Here is an 18,629-nt window from a genome sequence, read left to right on the forward strand (position 1 = left end):
TGATTGCAAAAAAGAAGAGTTTAAGCTAGTAGTTAGAAGAAAAGAATTGAAATTTAAAGAAGAATCACATGAATTTTCAAATAACGTACCTGCAGCAGCGATTCTGGATGGTCCTGCAACGGCTTCTTCGGTCACGGCATCATTGGGTTCATATAGTTTGTGGTAGCATCGTTGACAAATGAAGGAGCTACTCTCATCTATTTTAATCTTTTTTTTCCCTGCATAATCGTACAATTTATTGGTGATTTTTCTGGCACATGAACTCAACATCCAAACATCACACATTGAACACTTACGTTTCATTTTTAGACATTCTTCAATTCAACTGTTCTAGTAGGAAACTTTGATTTCTAACTGATCATTTCTTTGATAACATTCGTTGTTTTATGTGAAGCATTATATCGTACCTACGAGTGAGTGATATACCTACGAGTCTAAGCTGTAACTCATAGGTATATCACCTGTTCGTAAGCAATGACGTCACTTCAAACAGCTGTTTCAGGTAAATAGATGAATATTGCGAATAAATACAAACACCACCAAACATTTCCAAATGTCACTAACACCGCGAAGCCTATTGGGCTGGAGCTTATGTAAAAGTCATTGCCTACGAACGAGTGATTTACCTATGAGGTACAGCTTGGACTCTTAGGTACTGATGCAACATGCAAAAAAATTTTGGCATTGCTGCCGTGTGGCATTTTTTCGCAACTTGTCATGGAAAAGGCCCTATGGGAGGAGTATTGAAACGAAACGCTTTAAAATTTGAGTATACGAAGCGAAAGGTAGGATCTGCAATGTTTAAAACATGGTCTACGTGGTTTATGGACAGCCCGCAGGTTGAACTGAATGTTGCACCCAGCTTGTAAGTTACTCATAGATTTCATTAGTCACAGCTGCTGTGACTCGATGGAGACGCATTGTGAACTACCTTGCGTCTTCATCGTTTCCATGCACGTGTGGTGCATATATTGCGGAACAATAATTTTTTATTTAAAAAAAATTGTATCTCCAAAACTGCTTCTCCGACATCGCTAATTTTTTGTTATGTTATGTAAAATTAAATGATCTTTCAATTAAAAATACTAAAATAAGAAGTTGTTGAAGACCCTCGCAGTGAAAATCAAGAAAAAGCTTTTGTAACATATTCTTTTCCTACAAAATCAAATATCTCTGAGTGTTTCATAATTTTTCTTAAAACAACATTAAAACATCTTTCATTTGAAGGGTTAATCGTAAAAATCGGTCAAGAGGTTCAGAAGTTATAAAATTTGGAAAAAATACATTTTTGAAAAAAAATGATTTTTTGGACCACCCTAACACGGAAATGGTCACCCTAATGGCGCAATAAAAAAATACGAGTCTAATATTTTTTGATAAGGAAGAACTATACCAATTTTCATGAAATTCTGAGACCCACTACAACTTTTTTCTATGGAATTGCTATATATATATATATATATATATATATATATATATATATATATATATTTATATATATATATATTCTTTTTTTTCCATTTTTGATATTATTTGAAATTACTGTTATTATTTGTAAAAAAAATACCAAAAACACCATTGCAGCGATATTTAACCGAAATGGATGAAAATGATAAAGGCGGGGGATGGTCGCTTTCCATCTCAGACGACGAAACTCTTAATTCCACCTTAGTTTGAGTCCCATCTCATTGCTCAATTCCGGGTAATGAGAAAGCGGACTCGCTAGCTAAGGTGGGCGCTATGGAAGGCGATATTTTTGATCGACAAATCGCCTTTGCGGAATTTTTTTCAATTACCCGTCAGCACGTCCTCACCAACTGGCAACAAAAATGGAATGAGAGTGATCTGGGAAGATGGTTACATTCTATTCTCCCACAGGTATCGAACAAGCCATGGTTCAAAGGATTGGACATGAGCCGTGACTTTATACGTGTCATGTCAAGGCTTATGTCCAATCACTACTCGTTAGAATCGCATTTCTTCCGAATCGGGCTCGCAGGCAGCAATTTGTGTGCTTGTGGTAGTGGCTATCACGATATCGACCACGTGCTTTGGTCATGCACTTTACATTGTGTTGCTAGATCCGAGTTATCCGCATCCCTCAGGGCCCGAGGAAAACAACCTATGCGGCCCGTTAGAGACATCTTGGCGAGCCAAGATCTCGACTATTGCAATTTAATGTATGTGTTTTTAAAACGGATAGATCTGAGGATTTAGTAGTTAGTGTCATCTTGCGTTCTCCCAAGTTGTTAGCTGCCCATCGGTGTACCCCCATGTTTGTCTTTTTCATCAGAGTGTCGCTTAGTTCGAGATCAAGAGCATATTGCTCTCCAAACCTTGTGTTCTCAATCCCTATCGGCTCCGCAAAGCTACGGCAAATGAGCCTGGAAAAATAAACGCATTATTAAAAAAAAAAACAAACAAAGAAACGCCCTCCAGAAACATGCATATAATCAAAGTAAACAAGAAACAATCAAATTCAATTCAAATTCAATTGCTGCAGTGACATTGAATCCAACAATTACAATTTCATCAAACATTACAAACGCTTTTCAGTTGCATAAGTATCATCAAAGCATGAAATAAAACTCAAACAAAGATTCCTAACACCCCCTGTTGCGAACCAACAATGCTGAATTCTGGAAACAATCTTAACGCCCTGCAAAAGCATGCATATCAACAAAGTAAAAATATCAAATTCCATTAAAGACCCTTTAGCGCCCCTGTTGCTTCAGCAACATTAAAACCAGCATTTCCAATTTTATCAGACATTACAAGCGCCTTTCAGTTGCATAAGTATCATCAAGATATGCAAAAGAATTTCAATAGAGACTCCTAGCGCACCCTGTCACAAACCAATAATTACAATTTCAGGAAAGGGGCTGTCCATGAACTACGTAGACAGTTAATGGGGGTGGGGGTTGACAATTATCCACGGCCCATACAAATTTTAATTTTTTTGTATGGACAATTATCTACGCAGGGGGAGGGGGGTCAAGAATCTCAAAAAAACTGTCTACGTAGTTTATGAACAGGCCCAAAACAAAAATAAAAAATAAAATCAAATTCAATTAAAGATCACTTGCCCCTGTTACTTCAGGGACATTAAAACAAACATTTCCAATTTCATAATACATTACAAACACTTTTCAGTTTCATTAATATCACCAAAGTTAACAAAATATCAAATTCAATTAAAGACCTCTAGCGCCCCTTGTTGCAGCAGAGATATTTGAAACCACACATCCAATTTCCCCATTTTTCAAACGCCCTCCACGAGCATGCTGATCATAAAAATAAAAAAACAAAAAAATAAATTCAATTAAAGCCCCCAAGTTCTATTGCTTCAGTGACATTAAATCCAACAATTACAATTTCGTCATACAAAAGTTTTCCAATTGCATTGGTATCAAAGTATGAAAAAAATCAAATTAAGATTCCTAGCGCCAATAATTCCAATTTGAGGAAACGAAAATTAAACAATAAAATAAAATTCAACTAAAGACTACTTGCTTCCCCAAGCAGCACACTTCCATCGAAATAAGTTGCTGCAACTTGATTGTGACTGGAATGGGTTGCACACAAGCAACCACAATTGTTCAGTGACAAGTGTGCTGCTAGGGTCAGTGACATTAAACCAGCAGTTCAAATTTCATAAAACATAACAAACGCCTTTCAGTTGCATAAGTGTCATGAAGGTATCAAAAAGAAATTAAATGAAGATTTCTAGCGCCTTCTATTACAATTCAATAATTACAATTGCAGGAAACCAAAAATTGAAAATAAAATCAAATTCATTTTAAGACCCCTAGCGCTCTTTTTTGCTTCAGGAACATTAAAACCAACATTTCCAATTTAATCAAAAATTATAAATGCTTTCCAGTTACATTAGTATCACCACCAAACTATAAAAAACAACAAATTATATTAAAGACCTCTAGCGCCCCTCTGTTGCATCAGAGGTATTTGAAACCACACATCCAATTTCCCATTTTTCAAACGCCCTCCACGAGCATGTTCATCATCAAAATAAACACAAAAAATTCAATTCAATTATAGACCCCTAGCGCCCCCTGTTACAAACCAACAATTTCAATTTCAGGAAACAAAAATTAAAAAATAAAATCAAATTCAACTAAAGACCCCAGCGCCCCTTTGGTTCAAGGAAATTAAAAGCAAAAATTCAAATTTTCACAAACTTCACAAGCGCCTTAAATTTGCATTAGTATCTTTAATAAGAAATAAAAACAAATACTCTTAGCGTCCCATAATGCAAACCATTTGAATTTAATAAAAAAATCAAAACGCCTTCCAGAAGCATGTTTATCATCAATGAAAATATATTTGAAATCAAATTCAACTAAAGAAACCATCACATTAAACAAATGATATATATGTGTCAGACTCACAGTTCTTATGTGTACACACAAAATTCATGTGTAACCACACATACTATTTATTTAACTAATAAATTTCATGTGTACTTCTGATAAGATTCTGTTTATGTATGGACACATGAAAATCATGTGGAATTTTTCATGGAAATTCGCCAATAAAAATGTGTCGAATTTTATGAGTGTAGCGCCCCCAGTTGTAAACTAACCATTCTTATTTCACGAAACATTCTAACAGCATCCAGAAGCATGCATGTCATCAAAGTAAAAAAAATATATATATAAAATTTAATCAAATACCCCTGGTGCCCTCTTGTAGAATTAGAGATATTAAAAATCACACTTTTAATTTCCTTATTTTCCAAACGCCTTGCAGTTTCATGAGTATCATCAAAATAAAAAACAAATCAAATTTAAATTAAATACTCCTAGCGCCCCCTGTAGCTTGTTGTTATTTAAAAACAAAATCTTAATTTTTAATTTCTCCGCCGAATTTGATTTTGCATAAAAATTATAAAATAAATCAAGTGTGTATGTGTATGAAACAATAGGAGGGGTTAATAGTAAAGATCTAGCATAAGGAGAATCAGGAGGGCGCATGGGGTATAGAAACACAGATCATTTGGAGGGGCCATGGGGGAGGCCCCTTGCTTCACATCAATACGAACTCAATTTTTGCAGATGAGCAGTTTGGATTTCTCCATGGGCATTCATCTACTCATCAACTATTTAGAGTTACCAATTTAATTCACTCAAACAAATCTGAAGGCTGCTCTTCTAGACATATAAAAATCATTCGACAGTGCTTGGCATGAAGCTTGTTCAAATTGTTATGAAATTTGTTCAAAATTATTTTACTGACGGAACTCTGTAGGTAAATTATCAAAATTCCAAATCTGAACGACTACCTGTTAAGTGCACCCGACACGCCAATTTTTATTGACAATAATCTATTGTAAATACATTATATATTGACGTGAATACATCGATATTGACAAAATTTATGTATTCACATCATCAATAATATTGTCAATACTTGTAAGTATTGACAATATTTCTTACCAAGTGGGGTTCACTTTAGAGCAGGAGTTCTTCGGGGTAACATTTTTGGGCCTATATTATATAACATTTTCACTTTGAACCTCCTTGATTTGCCTCAGGGTTGCCACAAATCTTTGTTCGCTGATGACACAGGCATTTCCGCTAAAGGAAGAAGTCTTCGTTTTATTTTCAGCAGACTACCAAAAAATTTTACATATTTTCTCTTCTCCCAACGCTTCTAAAACTCAACTTATAATATTTCCACATAGGCCTAGAGCTATCTCTTTGAAACCTAGCAGTAGTCACATAGTCACTATGAACGGAGTTCTAATTTCTTGTTCAAGTCAAGTGAATTACCTTGGCAGTACTTGACCAAAAATTTACTTTCAAAGTTCACATTAGGGGCATTCAAGCCAAATGTAATAAATATATAAACAATTTGTATCATCTTATAAACAAGAAATCCAAAATTTGCCTGAAGAATAAACTTCTAATATTTAAACAAGTTTTTAGATCGGCCATGCTTTATGCTGTGTCAATACGTTTCCAGTTGTTGCACTACCAGGAAAAAGCACTTCAAAGGATTCCAAGTTTTGAAGATGATTTTAAAGTTGCCTCCCTGGTACAGTACTATCGAGGTGCATCGAATTTCGAATGTTGAGACTTTAGAACAAATGTCCAAGAAAATAATTAATTATTTCATGCAACAATCATTGCAATCCTCAATTGCAACAATGTATTCCCTTCCTATTTAGATAAGATTTAGTTTATGTTTTTAGTTTTAAAATGTCAATTGTTATACTGACCTGCAGGTATAACAAACCTGTTTTTAATTCTGAATTACCAAGGCAGGAACAATATAAAAACACTTAGATATATATCATAACAATTAAGGCTGGTTAGTAGCTGTAGTAGCTGGAGCACCTAGGTTAAACAATTAAATGTTATTTATTTGAATTTATAACAACTAAAGAGTTAAAAAAAGAAGCATAAACATCGTTTATGGTGCACCACGAGATAGTAAAATGTATCGAAATGGGTCGCTCAGGTTGTTAGTCATTAACGTATGTTAACGTATTCAATGGGGATTTGCTTGAAGACTTTAACGGATTTCTTCTTCTTCTTCTTCTTTTTCTTCACATTTAAAGTTTTTTGTTTATCGCATATTAGCTAATTACGTGCTTTGTGTTTTATATGAAATTTCAAAATTATTAATTGAGAGCTTTCGATGTCTACAGCTTTTTTGCATTAGCCTAATTGTGTGACAAGTACAATCATACTCTATGCCCAGCAACCCGGAGGCAACTTGACAACTATATATTGCCCCGACAATTTGATGCTGGTGGTTCTGTCAAACTCACAAATTTCAGAAGTGTTATCTAATTAGAACGAATGCCGGAATGATGTACAGTAAATAAAATATAAGTTTAAAATTCATTTGTTTACGGTGCGTGGTGACATCTACTATTTTTAAGTGGGTACGTGAAACTAACACCCTGTCGGAGGCTTGATGCTCAGGGATGTCAAGAAAATTTACAATCCGAGACCGGACTGGGAATCGAATAAAGCTACCTCCAGCCTGGTATTGCTTTGTAGTTGCGCCTTTACCGACTGAGCTAAAGGAGGCCAATCGTCATTGACATCCCTGGTTGCACTCAACGAACGAATGATTTCTCATGTTTTATTCTTTAAAAAAATATGCTTTCAATTAATACTTCTATCCTTGCAGTCCAGATTATTTTGGTACATCTTGCTTTAAATTCGATATTTTCGTGTATTTAGTATTAAGTATCTCATATAGCTACGTAATCGCGCACGGGAGGGATCCCTACGTTGTGTTGTTTATCTTTCAATTTCTGATCCCGATCAAGATGGATAGTAATGAAACGCATCTATTGCTTCGCCGTCCTGCCATGTCGGAAGCCCGAGCAGGAAAAAATAACTTATTAATACCAAATTCAGATATGAAAATAGCATAATTGGCAACCTAAATATGGTATTAGTGAGGCTGACATAAGAGGTAACATACCAAAAATAATACCTCAAAAATGTTCTACGAATCACGAACTAATAAATAATTTAGTTATTACAATAACAAACAGATAACAGACGCTTTTTTAGATGCCAGAATACCAAAGTTTGTTATTTTGAAGGTCATTTAATACCAATTCAATAACTCGACTGACTGAACCCGAGCAGGAATGAATATCTCGATACTTTAAATTGGTATGGATGAATACCAAAAAATAATACCAAAAAAATGTTCCCATAATACTATTCCAATACTAATTTATGATAATGTAATACCTGAGCAATACTACACAGGTATTCTTCTGGTATTCAAGTATCAATTTTTGGTATTTACAAAGTATTTTCCATGTAATTTTTTGGTATTATTCTTTGGTATTTTACCTCTTATGTCATGCTAGTCAATACCAAATTTTGGTATCAGATCAGAATCAGGTATCCATTAGTTGTTTTCTCCTGCTCGGGAAGGTTCACATTTTGTTGTTTTGGTATTCATTTGATATTTTACAAAATATTTCGATAACTGAATAATACCAAAACAAGGTTTTATACCACAAGCATACCGAAATCTTATATCATACCGCATTAAGATATTAATTTGTTATCGATTAGTTATCGGTTCCTGCTCGGGAGCATACGACACACTAATTTATTGTTGCTTTGTTTTGTATAGTGTAGTGGTACAGTGGGTAGGGTAGTTGCACATATAGATGACATTGCACAAACACTACGCAATGTTAGCAGTCTATGGTATATAAATCGCTAGACCATGCGAAAACTGGTGCAATTTTGAAACAGTGTTATAACTGGTGCATCTTCGCTATACGTTGGAATTGTCTTCTTCTATAGATACAGTCAACGCTCCACAACTTGATGTCCACTAGCTCGATATCGAGTTATAGAACCATAGTAAAAATTAATTTCATGGTTACTGTGATAACGATTTCCTATGGGATTGTTATTCTATAACTCGATGGTCCCTTTAATCGATTTGTAGAGAGTTCACTTTATATTCAAGTGAGAATGTAATATGCCAGAATAACGGATGGTTGAAGTTGTACTTACGTAACGTGCAATGTCGTCCATTCCATCCCTGCGAGCATACACAGGTTCCATTTTTACATTGACCATGCTCGGCACATCTTGCATCACAAGTCAGCTGATCACATAAGCTTCCGGTCCATCCTTGGTTACACCGGCAACGTCCTGATTCACATATGCCATTTGGACCGCAATCAAGGCTGCATACGGCTGTGGAAGCAAGATGTAATAATCATATTTAGAGATGCCGATTCGATAACTGGCACCGATATGTGTACTGACAATAAACTTGCCTGAAGCAGAAATAACTTAATTTGAAATATGTACCTTGAGAACAATCCACTCCGGCCCAGTGACGGTCACATACACATGATCCTGTCTCCAGGTCGTAAGTGCCATGATCGGAACATGTAGGAAGACATTGATATACTTGCTGATCAACGATGCTACAATCATCTCCTTGCCAACCAGCCTTACAATAACACTGCCCTGACACACACGTTCCATGGCCAGAGCACGATGGGTCGATACAGTCCGCTGCGCAACGATTTATGGTTAATTATTAGTTTTTGAAAGATTCATGCTTAGCTTGTTTTTAGTTTACAGTGTCAACATATATGTATGTAACATGCATGATCATGAATGCGATAAAGGTAATTTCTAGTACTTACGTTGCTCGCAGTATAATCCTTTCCAGCCTCGTTCACAGTGGCAGTCACCTTCAATGCATCGTCCATGATTAGAGCAGCTAGGAAGTTCACACTCGGCCACCGGTATATCACACTCGGAGCCTTTCCATCCTTCTTCGCAATGACATACACCACCCCCATAGTGACCATGAGATGAGCACAGCACCGGACACACGCCTGCAATATTAAATATTAAATAAATCTGTGATATATCTGATCCAGATTAGCAGTACAGTTTCCCATCTTCGTTCGTATCCGTTACACCATTAGCGTAATTTATTATTTTTAAAAATGTTTTGATTTTAAAGAAAATAATTCGTCTTTTTGCCATTCTCGTATATCTAGGGTACATACACCTTCAAAATTATATGGTGTTATTGTTTTTGTACACCAACGAACTGATATTTCAAAAAAAAAAAAATCTTCAGTTGAGTGACACTGAGGTAAGTTTGTTTGATTGCAGTTTTTTGGTACATATGGGATATTTTGATTTTCAAAGGAGGTTAGTGTTATCTTAGCATAATGCAATTATGCTTTATCCGGCCAAAACACGTAGTTTCCGTCTGCGTGATGTTTTTGAAGAAATATAATCAATATTTTCTTCAAACATTGATTTTGGTACACACGTTTAGAAAAATTCATGTAAATTTAAGTGTTCTGAGACTGACATATACGAGCGTCAATTTTGACATAAAATTGAGTAATAATAGACGCGAAATTCAACTCAATCAAACGTACTTTTCGTCGAGTCACGAACTTTTCAGTCTCGGAGCACTTAATTTTACATGACATGTTTGTTTACGTCTCATCCTTCATGTCAAAGATTGATTCCTTCACATGTAAAATTAGGTGTTTCTAAGTGTGCACTTCTTGGTTGATAGCCAAACCGCTGGGCTTGAACCATGGCTTATAAATTCCTCTCTCCGATATGGCAATATACACCATCACTTCACCGGAATTTGAGATTTTGAGAGAGGAAAGTAACTTCCATCATCCAAAACGAGAAATTTTCTTGAGGGTTTTTTGTCATCCAACGGCATTGAGTTTTCACGTTCGAAATTTGTTGATCGGTGTATTCTGGCGCTCTTGATTTGTTTCGACAAACTATTCCTATCCTTTTCAACGCTTTAGATCATTCCGTATCGAGCGCTGAGTCGGTTAGCACGGGCCCGGTCTCTCACACGACATTAAGTATTAGTTGTGTTTTTTTTCCACCCGCGTGGTTTTTTTTCGCATCACAGTGCAGTGTCCAGGTGATAAGCGCGCGTGTCTCGGAAGCACCGAAATTCGGCGAGCCCGTTTATTTCGAGTGTCCATCTTTACCCATCCCGGTGAAAGATCACCATCATCACGACGTCTCCATTGTATCGCAGTTATCGACGTCTCCATTGTATCGCCACCTGCAGCTGCAAGCAAGCAGCAGTAAACGGCATAAGTATAATAGGATAGTTTTTTTTCGATTGCCTTGCTATTGTATAGCAAAGTTGCCTTGTGACAGTTTTTTTTTTTTTTTTTTTTTTTTTTTTTTTTTTTTTTTTTTTTTTTTTTTTTTTTTAACTCTTTATTTGTTTCAAATTCAAAATAAATTACATTTCATTTTAACCTAGGTGCTCCAGTTACTGCAGTAACGTACCAGCCTTAATTGTTATGATATATATCTAAGTGTTTTTACATTGTTCATGTCTTGGCAATTCAGTATTTTAAACAGGTTTTTTAACCTGCATGTCAGTATAACAATTGATATCTTAAAACTAAAAACTAAAACTAAATCTTATCTAAGTATAAAGGGAATTAATCGTTGCAATTGAGGATTGCAACGATTTTTGCCTGAAATTATTAATTATTTTGTTGGACATTTGTGCTAAAGTCTCAACATTCGAAATTCTATGTACCTCGGTAGTACTGTACCAGGGAGGCAACTTCAAAATCATTTTCAGAACTTTGTTCTGAATCCTTTGAAGTGCTTTTTTCCTGGTAGTGCAACAACAAGACCATATTGGCACAGCGTAAAGCATGGCCGGTCTAAAAACTTGTTTAAATATTAGAAGTTTATTCGTCAGGCAAAGTTTGGATTTCCTGTTTATAAGAGGATACAAACATTTTATATATTTATTACATTTGGCTTGAATGCTCTCAATGTGATCTTTAAAAGTTAATTTTTGGTCAAGAACTAATCCAAGATATTTCACTTGGTTTGACCAGGAAATTGGAACTCCGTTCATAGTGACTATGTGACTACTAATAGGTTTCAAAAACGAAGCTCTAGGCTTATGTGGAAATATTATAAGTTGAGTTTTGGAAGCGTTGGGAGAAATCTTCCATTTTTGTAAATAAGAAGAGAAAATATCTAAACTTTTCTGCAGTCTGCTGCAAATAACACGAAGACTTCTTCCTTTAGCGGAAATGCCTGTGTCATCAGCGAACAAAGATTTGTGGCAACCCTGAGGCAAATCAGGGAGGTCCGAAGTAAAAATGTTATACAATATAGGCCCAAGAATGCTACCCTGAGGAACTCCTGCCCTAACAGGTAGTCGATTAGATTTGGAATTTTGATAATTTACTTGGAAGAGTTCTGTCAGTTAAATAATTTTGAACTAATTTCATAATATAAAGTGGAAAATTAAACTTTTTCAATTTAGCAATCGAACCTTCATGCCAAACACTGTCGAATGCTTTTTCTATGTCTAGAAGAGCAACTCCAGTTGAGTGGCCTTCAGATTTGTTTGAACGAATTAAATTGTTAACTCTTAAGAGTTGATGAGTAGTTGAATGCCCATGGCGAAATCCAAACTGCTCATCTGCAAAAATTGAGTTCGTATTGATGTGAAGCATCATTCTATTCAAAATTATCTTTTCAAAAAGTTTACTTATTGAAGAAAGCAAACTTATTGGACGGTAGCTAGAAGCTTCAGCTGGATTTTTATCCGGCTTCAAAACTGGAACAACTTTTGCATTTTTCCATTTATCAAGAAAGTATGCCAAATGGAAACATCTGTTAAATAATTTTACCAAGAAAGACAAGGTACTCTCTGGGAGTTTTTTGATGAGGATATAGAAAATTCCCTCATCACCTGGAGCTTTCATATTTTGAAAATTTTTAATTATAGACCTTACTTCGTCCAAATCAGTCCCCCAGGAATCATCAAAAATATTTTCCTGAGAGAAAATATTCAGAAAATCCCGAGCAACCTGATTCTCAATAGGACTAGTAAGACCCAAACTGAAATTATGGGAACTCTCGAATTGCTTAGCAAGTTTCTGAGCTTTTTCCAAATTTGTGATCAAAATTTTACCACCTTCTTTAAGCGCTGGAATAGGCTTTTGAGGTTTTTTCAAAATTTTTGTGAGTTTCCAAAAGGGTTTGGAACTCGGGTCTAATTTAGAAATATTATTTTCAAAAGTTTTGTTCCTCAGGGCAGAGAATCGCTTTTTAATTTGTTTTTGCAAATCCCGCCAGATAACTTTCATGGCAGGATCGCGTGTTCTTTGATATTGTCTCCTACGGACATTTTTAAGACGGATCAAGAGCTGAAGATCATCGTCTATTATAATTGAATCGAATTTAATCTCGCATTTTGGTACTGAGGCAGCTCTTGCTTCAACTATAGAAGTAGTCAGAGATTCAAGAGCATAATTAATTTCATCTTTGGTTTGCAAAGGAATGTTTGGATCGAAGTTATATTCCATAAATGTTCGATACTGCTCCCAATCAGCTCTATGGTAATTGAAAGTAGAGCTGTTGGGATTACAAATTATTTCTTGGGATATTTCAAAAGTTACTGGAAGGTGATCAGAACCGAAGTCAGCATGGGTAACCAATTGGCTACAAAGTTGACATGAATCAGTTAAGACCAAATCAATAGTGGAGGGATTTCTTGCAGAAGAAAAGCATGTTGGGCTGTTTGGATATTGAATAGTGTAATAACCTGCAGAACAATCATCAAACAGAATATTACCATTGGAATTGCTTTGAGCATTATTCCATGAGCGGTGTTTTGCATTAAAATCACCAATAATGAAGAATTTAGACCTATGACGCGTAAGTTTCTGGAGGTCACCCTTGAGAAAATTCTTTTGCTGGCCTACGCATTGGAATGGCAAATAGGCAGCTATAAACGTAAGTTTTCCAAATTATGTTTCAACAGAAACTCCCAAAGTTTCAAAAACTTTGGTTTCAAATGAAGAAAGAATTTTATGTTTGATTCGTCTATGAATAATGATGGCAACGCCACCACAGGGTCCATCAAGACGATCATTTCTATAAATCAAGTAATTTGCGTCCTTCTTAACCTTATGGGCAGGTTTAAGGAACGTTTCAGTTATAACGGTAATATGCACGTTATGAACTCTAAAAAAGTTAAATAGCTCGTCTTCATTATCTTTAAGAGATCGAGCATTCCAATTTACAATATTTAAAGCTTTAAAATCCATTACTGAATTTTAAAGTCATGACAATATTATTTGCAAATTTTACTCCAGTTTGAATAGCATCAAACATGGAGTTAGATTTAAGCATATCAGAAATCATGTCAATTAATGAATTCTGTAAAAATTCCATTTTGGGGGCAGTAATGCTTCCTAAGTCAAAATTGTCAAAATTTCCGTTAGAACGGTGGTTAGTATTTTGATTTCTACCCGCTGCAATAGCAGCATAGGTAGCTCCATTAACTCGCTGAACATTGTTAGCAGCGAGGGGAGTAGGTACAGATGAAACATTTGAAGCAGGGGAGATATTTGTACCTACGGGTACGAATGTAGAATTTGTTCCTCGCTGACCGTTGTTAACAGCAGAGGAATTTGTACCTGGTCGGAAACGTGGAGCGTTTCCTACCTGACGGTTAGAACGAGATTGTAGGATCGCTTTGCGAGTCTTACATTCCCAAAAATTGGATTTGTGGTTTTCATCACAATTTGAACATTTAAATTTCTTAGGATCTTCCTTCACAGGACAGTCGTCCTTTGCGTGAGAGGAATCACCACAATTCATGCATTTAGCTGGCATGTAGCAATTTTTAGTTCCGTGACCCCATCCCTGGCACTTACGGCACTGGGTGAGGTTTTGGAAATTTCCTCCAGTCTTCCTGAAGTGTTCCCACTTCACTCGGACATGGAGCATAAGGCTAGCTTTTTCTAAGGCCTTAAGGTTGTTTAGTTCACTAGATTTGAAGTGAACTAAATAAAAATCATTAGAAATCCCGTTGCGCGAATCTCCAGGACGGGATTTCATTTTCATTTTGATTACTTGGAGTGGCACAACTCCAAGTAATTTTGCCAGTTCATCTTTGATCTGATCCAGGGATTCACCACTGGGCAGTCCTTTCATGACAACCTTGAACACACGTTCAGTTTTGGTGTCGTAAGTAAAAAATTTGTGCTTCTTCTCAGTAAGATACTTGAGAAGACATTTAAATCCGTCCAAGGTTTCAGCCAATACACGGCATTCACCTCGACGTCCAATTTGTAGTGAAAACTTAACTTTCACGAAATTCAAAAGTTCCATGCGAAGAGCATGGAAATCGGTAGTGGTTATCACAATAGAGGGAATCTTTTCCTTCTAGAATTTTTCTTGGATGATGGATCATTCTCATCATCCGTGAGCAAATCAAATTGATTACTCAAATTAATTTCATCAGAAGGGGGGTCAAGAGTTTGCCCCTTTCTTTTGCGTTTAGGCGCCATGGCGGCAGTAATTTTTTATCCAAATCGACTTCCAAGCAGATTACTATAAGAATCTGAAGGATCGAAGAGGAATTTTCCAAATCGATATCCAAGAAGGATTACCTCGGGTAGGGTCCAAACAAGGATCGAAGAGGAATAAGAGTTGAACAAGGTAGAAAATTTTTACAGGTTGAGCACTGAAAAGTGCTGTTTAAATTTGTTGTAGCTTTAGGTAGTAGTAACACTTCCTTCAGCAAAAAGCAAATAGATCCGCACGGCAAGAGAGCACGATGTGGACTGCCTTGTGGCAGTGTGCTCTCCCTAATAAAGTGGGGCATTTTTGCAATTATTAAAAAGTTAATTTTTTTTTTAATAATTGTTTTTTGATGATTTTTTTTTGTATGGTTGCTCGCACACCGGGCTGAGAAACATTAACAACTAGTAGTTAAGTAAATTAATTGGTGAAGGTTATTTTTAAGTTTTTTTTTTCAATTTTTAAGCGGTTGTGCACCGCTTTTGCGCAACACTTATGGTGTCTTCGGATGCCTACGTTGCGCGAACCAGATACTACCAACCGTCTTCGAAAGGACCATGGGTTGTCTTTTTTCAGCCCAAAAATTAACCTTTGAAAACTCTCGAAATTACGAGAGACTTGCTGCGAAAGTATCCGGGAATCTTGGTACACAAGGAAAGATTCAACAAACAGCGGGTAGAGGCACCGACTTATGATGTGGCAAATAAAATTGCTGAACACGAGCTTTTTAGTGTTGAGTATAACATCTACATCCCTTCTCGAGATGTGGAGATAGAAGGCGTGGTCTCCGACGCGAGTCTGACTGTCGAGGACTTGAAACGTGCCTCGGGAAGTTTTAAAAGCTCCACATTCGCTACCGCGCTAGTGAAGATACTGGATGTAAGGTAACTGCATTCAGCATCTTTGCTAGACGGTAAAAAAGTTTATCGGCATTCAGACTTGTTTCGGGTGACTTTCGCTGGTTCAGTTCTCCCAAACTTTGTTAAAATTGATGGGGCTTTTTTTCCGGTGCGGCTGTTTGTACAGAGGGTATAGAATTGTACCAACTGCAAAAAGCCTTTGCGGCAACAAAACTCGTTGAAGCAAATGTGGTGAAAACCACAAAGAGGATACATATATGCTCAAATGGTGAAGGCTGCAGAGCCGTCCAAGAGGCAAACCAATTTTCGATTTTGTCAGCTGAAGAATCGGACTCTGACTCATCCGATGAAGGTGATTCTACGGTGGTACACGCACCTTCAAAAATGGACGGATCCTCAAAAAGAAAATGCTCCTCCCCGAAAGTGCGCCGTAAGAAAACAAAAGTCACCTCCAGAAGATTGGCAAATTCCCAGGGTAATGGGGATTATAAAACTAAACCGAAGGCTCCTGCTGAGCCAATCCCTGGATGCAGCAGGAATTTTCCACCATTGCCAAAAAAAGATAAGAAAAATAATAAAGCTGCTCCTCAAACTTCTCAAAAGAAATCCAAGTCCGAACGAGGTTTGCTAGCTTTTTTGGACATTGTGGAATTCATATTAAACATGTTCATCATACAAGACCCTCTAAGAAGCTTAGTTTCTGCCTTGCTTCCAACGGTAGAATCATATCTTAAGCAATTGGCTGTTTCATGGCCCCTCCTTGCATCAATCATATCTTTCGATGGATAATTCGTCGAACGAGGTTGAAGATATGATCACTGTGCTGCAGTGGAACTGCCGTAGTCTAGTGCCTAAACTAGACTCGTTCAAATTTTTACTTCACAATTCTGATTGTGATATATTTGCTCTCTGTGAAACATGGCTTTCTTCCGATAAAGAACTCAATTTCCACGATTTTAACATTATACGCGTGGATAGAGACGATTCTTATGGTGGAGTACTTTTAGGAATCAAAAAGTGCTACCCTTTCAACAAAATTTCCCTTCCTGCTCTATCAGGCGTCGAAATCGTCGCTTGTCAAATAAATGTGAAGAACAAAGACTTTTGCATAGCTTCAGTATATGTTCCACCAAGAACCTCTATTAGCCGTAGTCAACTCTGGAATCTAGTTTCGATTCTTCCATCCCCAGTATTAATTCTGGGTGATATGAACTCCCATGGTACTGGGTGGGGCGATCTATATGATGACAATAGAGCGGCTATTTTTTACGATTTATGCGACGATTTCAACTTGACTATTTTGAACACTGGTGAAGCGACACGTATAGCAAAACCTCAGGCTCGAGAAAGTCGACTCGACATATCTTTGTGTTCAAGATCGCTATCATTGGATTGTCTGTGGAAGGTTATCAATGATCCCCATGGTAGCGATCATTTGCCAATCATCATTTCAATTAAGTGTGCCCCTCACTCTGCAGAACCATCTCGAGTTCCATTTGATCTTACAAGGAACATAGATTAGCATAAATATGCAACGGCGGTGACAATCGGTGCCGAATCAATAGATACGCTTCCACCATTGGAAGAATATCGATTCCTCGCCGATTTGATTTACAAAAGTTCACTGGAAGCACAAAAAAGAAAAGTTCCAAGTGCTCCCTTCAAAAGGAGACCAGCCACACCTGGATGGGACGAAGAATGCACAAAATTGTAAGTAGAAAAATCTGATGCTTTCAATGCTTTTCGTAGACACAAAACCTCCACATACTTCGAGGAATATTCAAAGCTAGAGGCAAAGCTGAAACAATTAGTCAAATAAAAGAAACACGGTTATTGGCGCAATTTCGACGAGGGACTCTCACGAGAAACCTCAATGAACACCTTGTGGAGGGTGGCTCGGAACATGCGTAATCGCTCATCTTCTAATGAGAGTGACTCCAACCGATGGATATTCGATTTCGCTAAAAAGGTCTGTCCGGACTCAGCTCCAGCACAACACATTCTTCGAGAAGCGTCTCCGAGCGGCAGCTCGCTGGATAGACCATTCACAATGCTGGAATTCTCTATGGCTTTTCTTTCATCAAACAACTCCTCACCGGGAAGCGATATGATTAAATTCAATCTTCTGAAAAATCTCCCAGATATCACTAAAAGACGCTTGCTAGACTTATTCAATTCCTTACTAGAAAACAACATTATACCGCCTGAATGGAGACAGGTCAAAGTAATAGCATTCGAAAACCTGGCATTGGGAAATTGTTGGAGAAAATGATCCTTCGGAGACTCGATCAGTGGGTCGAAACAAATAACTTGCTATCAATTACACAGTTTGGGTTCCGCAAGAGCAAAGGAACAAACGATTGCCTAGCGCTGCTTTCCACAGATATTCAACTGGCCTTTGCGCACAAGGAGCAATTGGCTTCAGTATTCTTGACATTAAGGGGGCTTTTGATTCAGTTTCCATTAAAATTCTGTCAAACAATCTGCACAGATGTGGAATTTCCGGAATTTTAAATAATTTTTTGTACAATTTGTTGTCAGAAAAGCAAATGAACTTTTCCCTTGGACAACTGACAACTTCCAGAATTAGCTACATGGGTCTGCCCCAAGGCTCATGTCTCAGCCCTCTTCTTTATAACTTTAATGTCAAATCACTTTATGGGGTGGCTTTCTCAGTCTTTTAGTAGAAACGATTATTTTTTTACGTTCCCGACGTTTCGACCGTTTGGTTGTGGTCTTTCTTCCTTGAGAAAGACCACAACCAAACGGTCGAAACGTCGGGAACGTAAAAAAATAATCGTTTCTACTAAAAGACTGAGAAAGCCACCCCATAAAGTGATTCCAATCAACCAGTCGAAACCACCATTAGCTTTAATGTCAAAGA

General features: G+C 37.0%; 1 protein-coding gene across 1 annotated transcript in view; it reads right to left on the reverse strand.

Annotated features, from left to right (window-relative positions):
• LOC135714121 (teneurin-a-like) overlaps window positions 1-18,629 on the reverse strand; it is a 103,061-nt gene that overhangs the window by 18,170 nt on the left and 66,262 nt on the right. The window contains exons 4-6 of the mRNA XM_065237400.1: window positions 9,176-9,370; window positions 8,832-9,041; window positions 8,529-8,714 (exon numbers count right to left, since the gene is read on the reverse strand). Coding sequence (XP_065093472.1) covers window positions 8,529-8,714; window positions 8,832-9,041; window positions 9,176-9,370 — 591 coding nt within the window. The remainder of the gene's footprint in view (window positions 1-8,528; window positions 8,715-8,831; window positions 9,042-9,175; window positions 9,371-18,629) is intronic.

Source organism: Ochlerotatus camptorhynchus, unplaced genomic scaffold (genome assembly GCF_037179485.1).
Source record: "Ochlerotatus camptorhynchus isolate MF236.1 unplaced genomic scaffold, CSIRO-AGI_Acam_v1.1 ptg000617l, whole genome shotgun sequence".
NCBI classification, from domain to species: Eukaryota; Metazoa; Arthropoda; class Insecta; order Diptera; family Culicidae; genus Ochlerotatus; species Ochlerotatus camptorhynchus.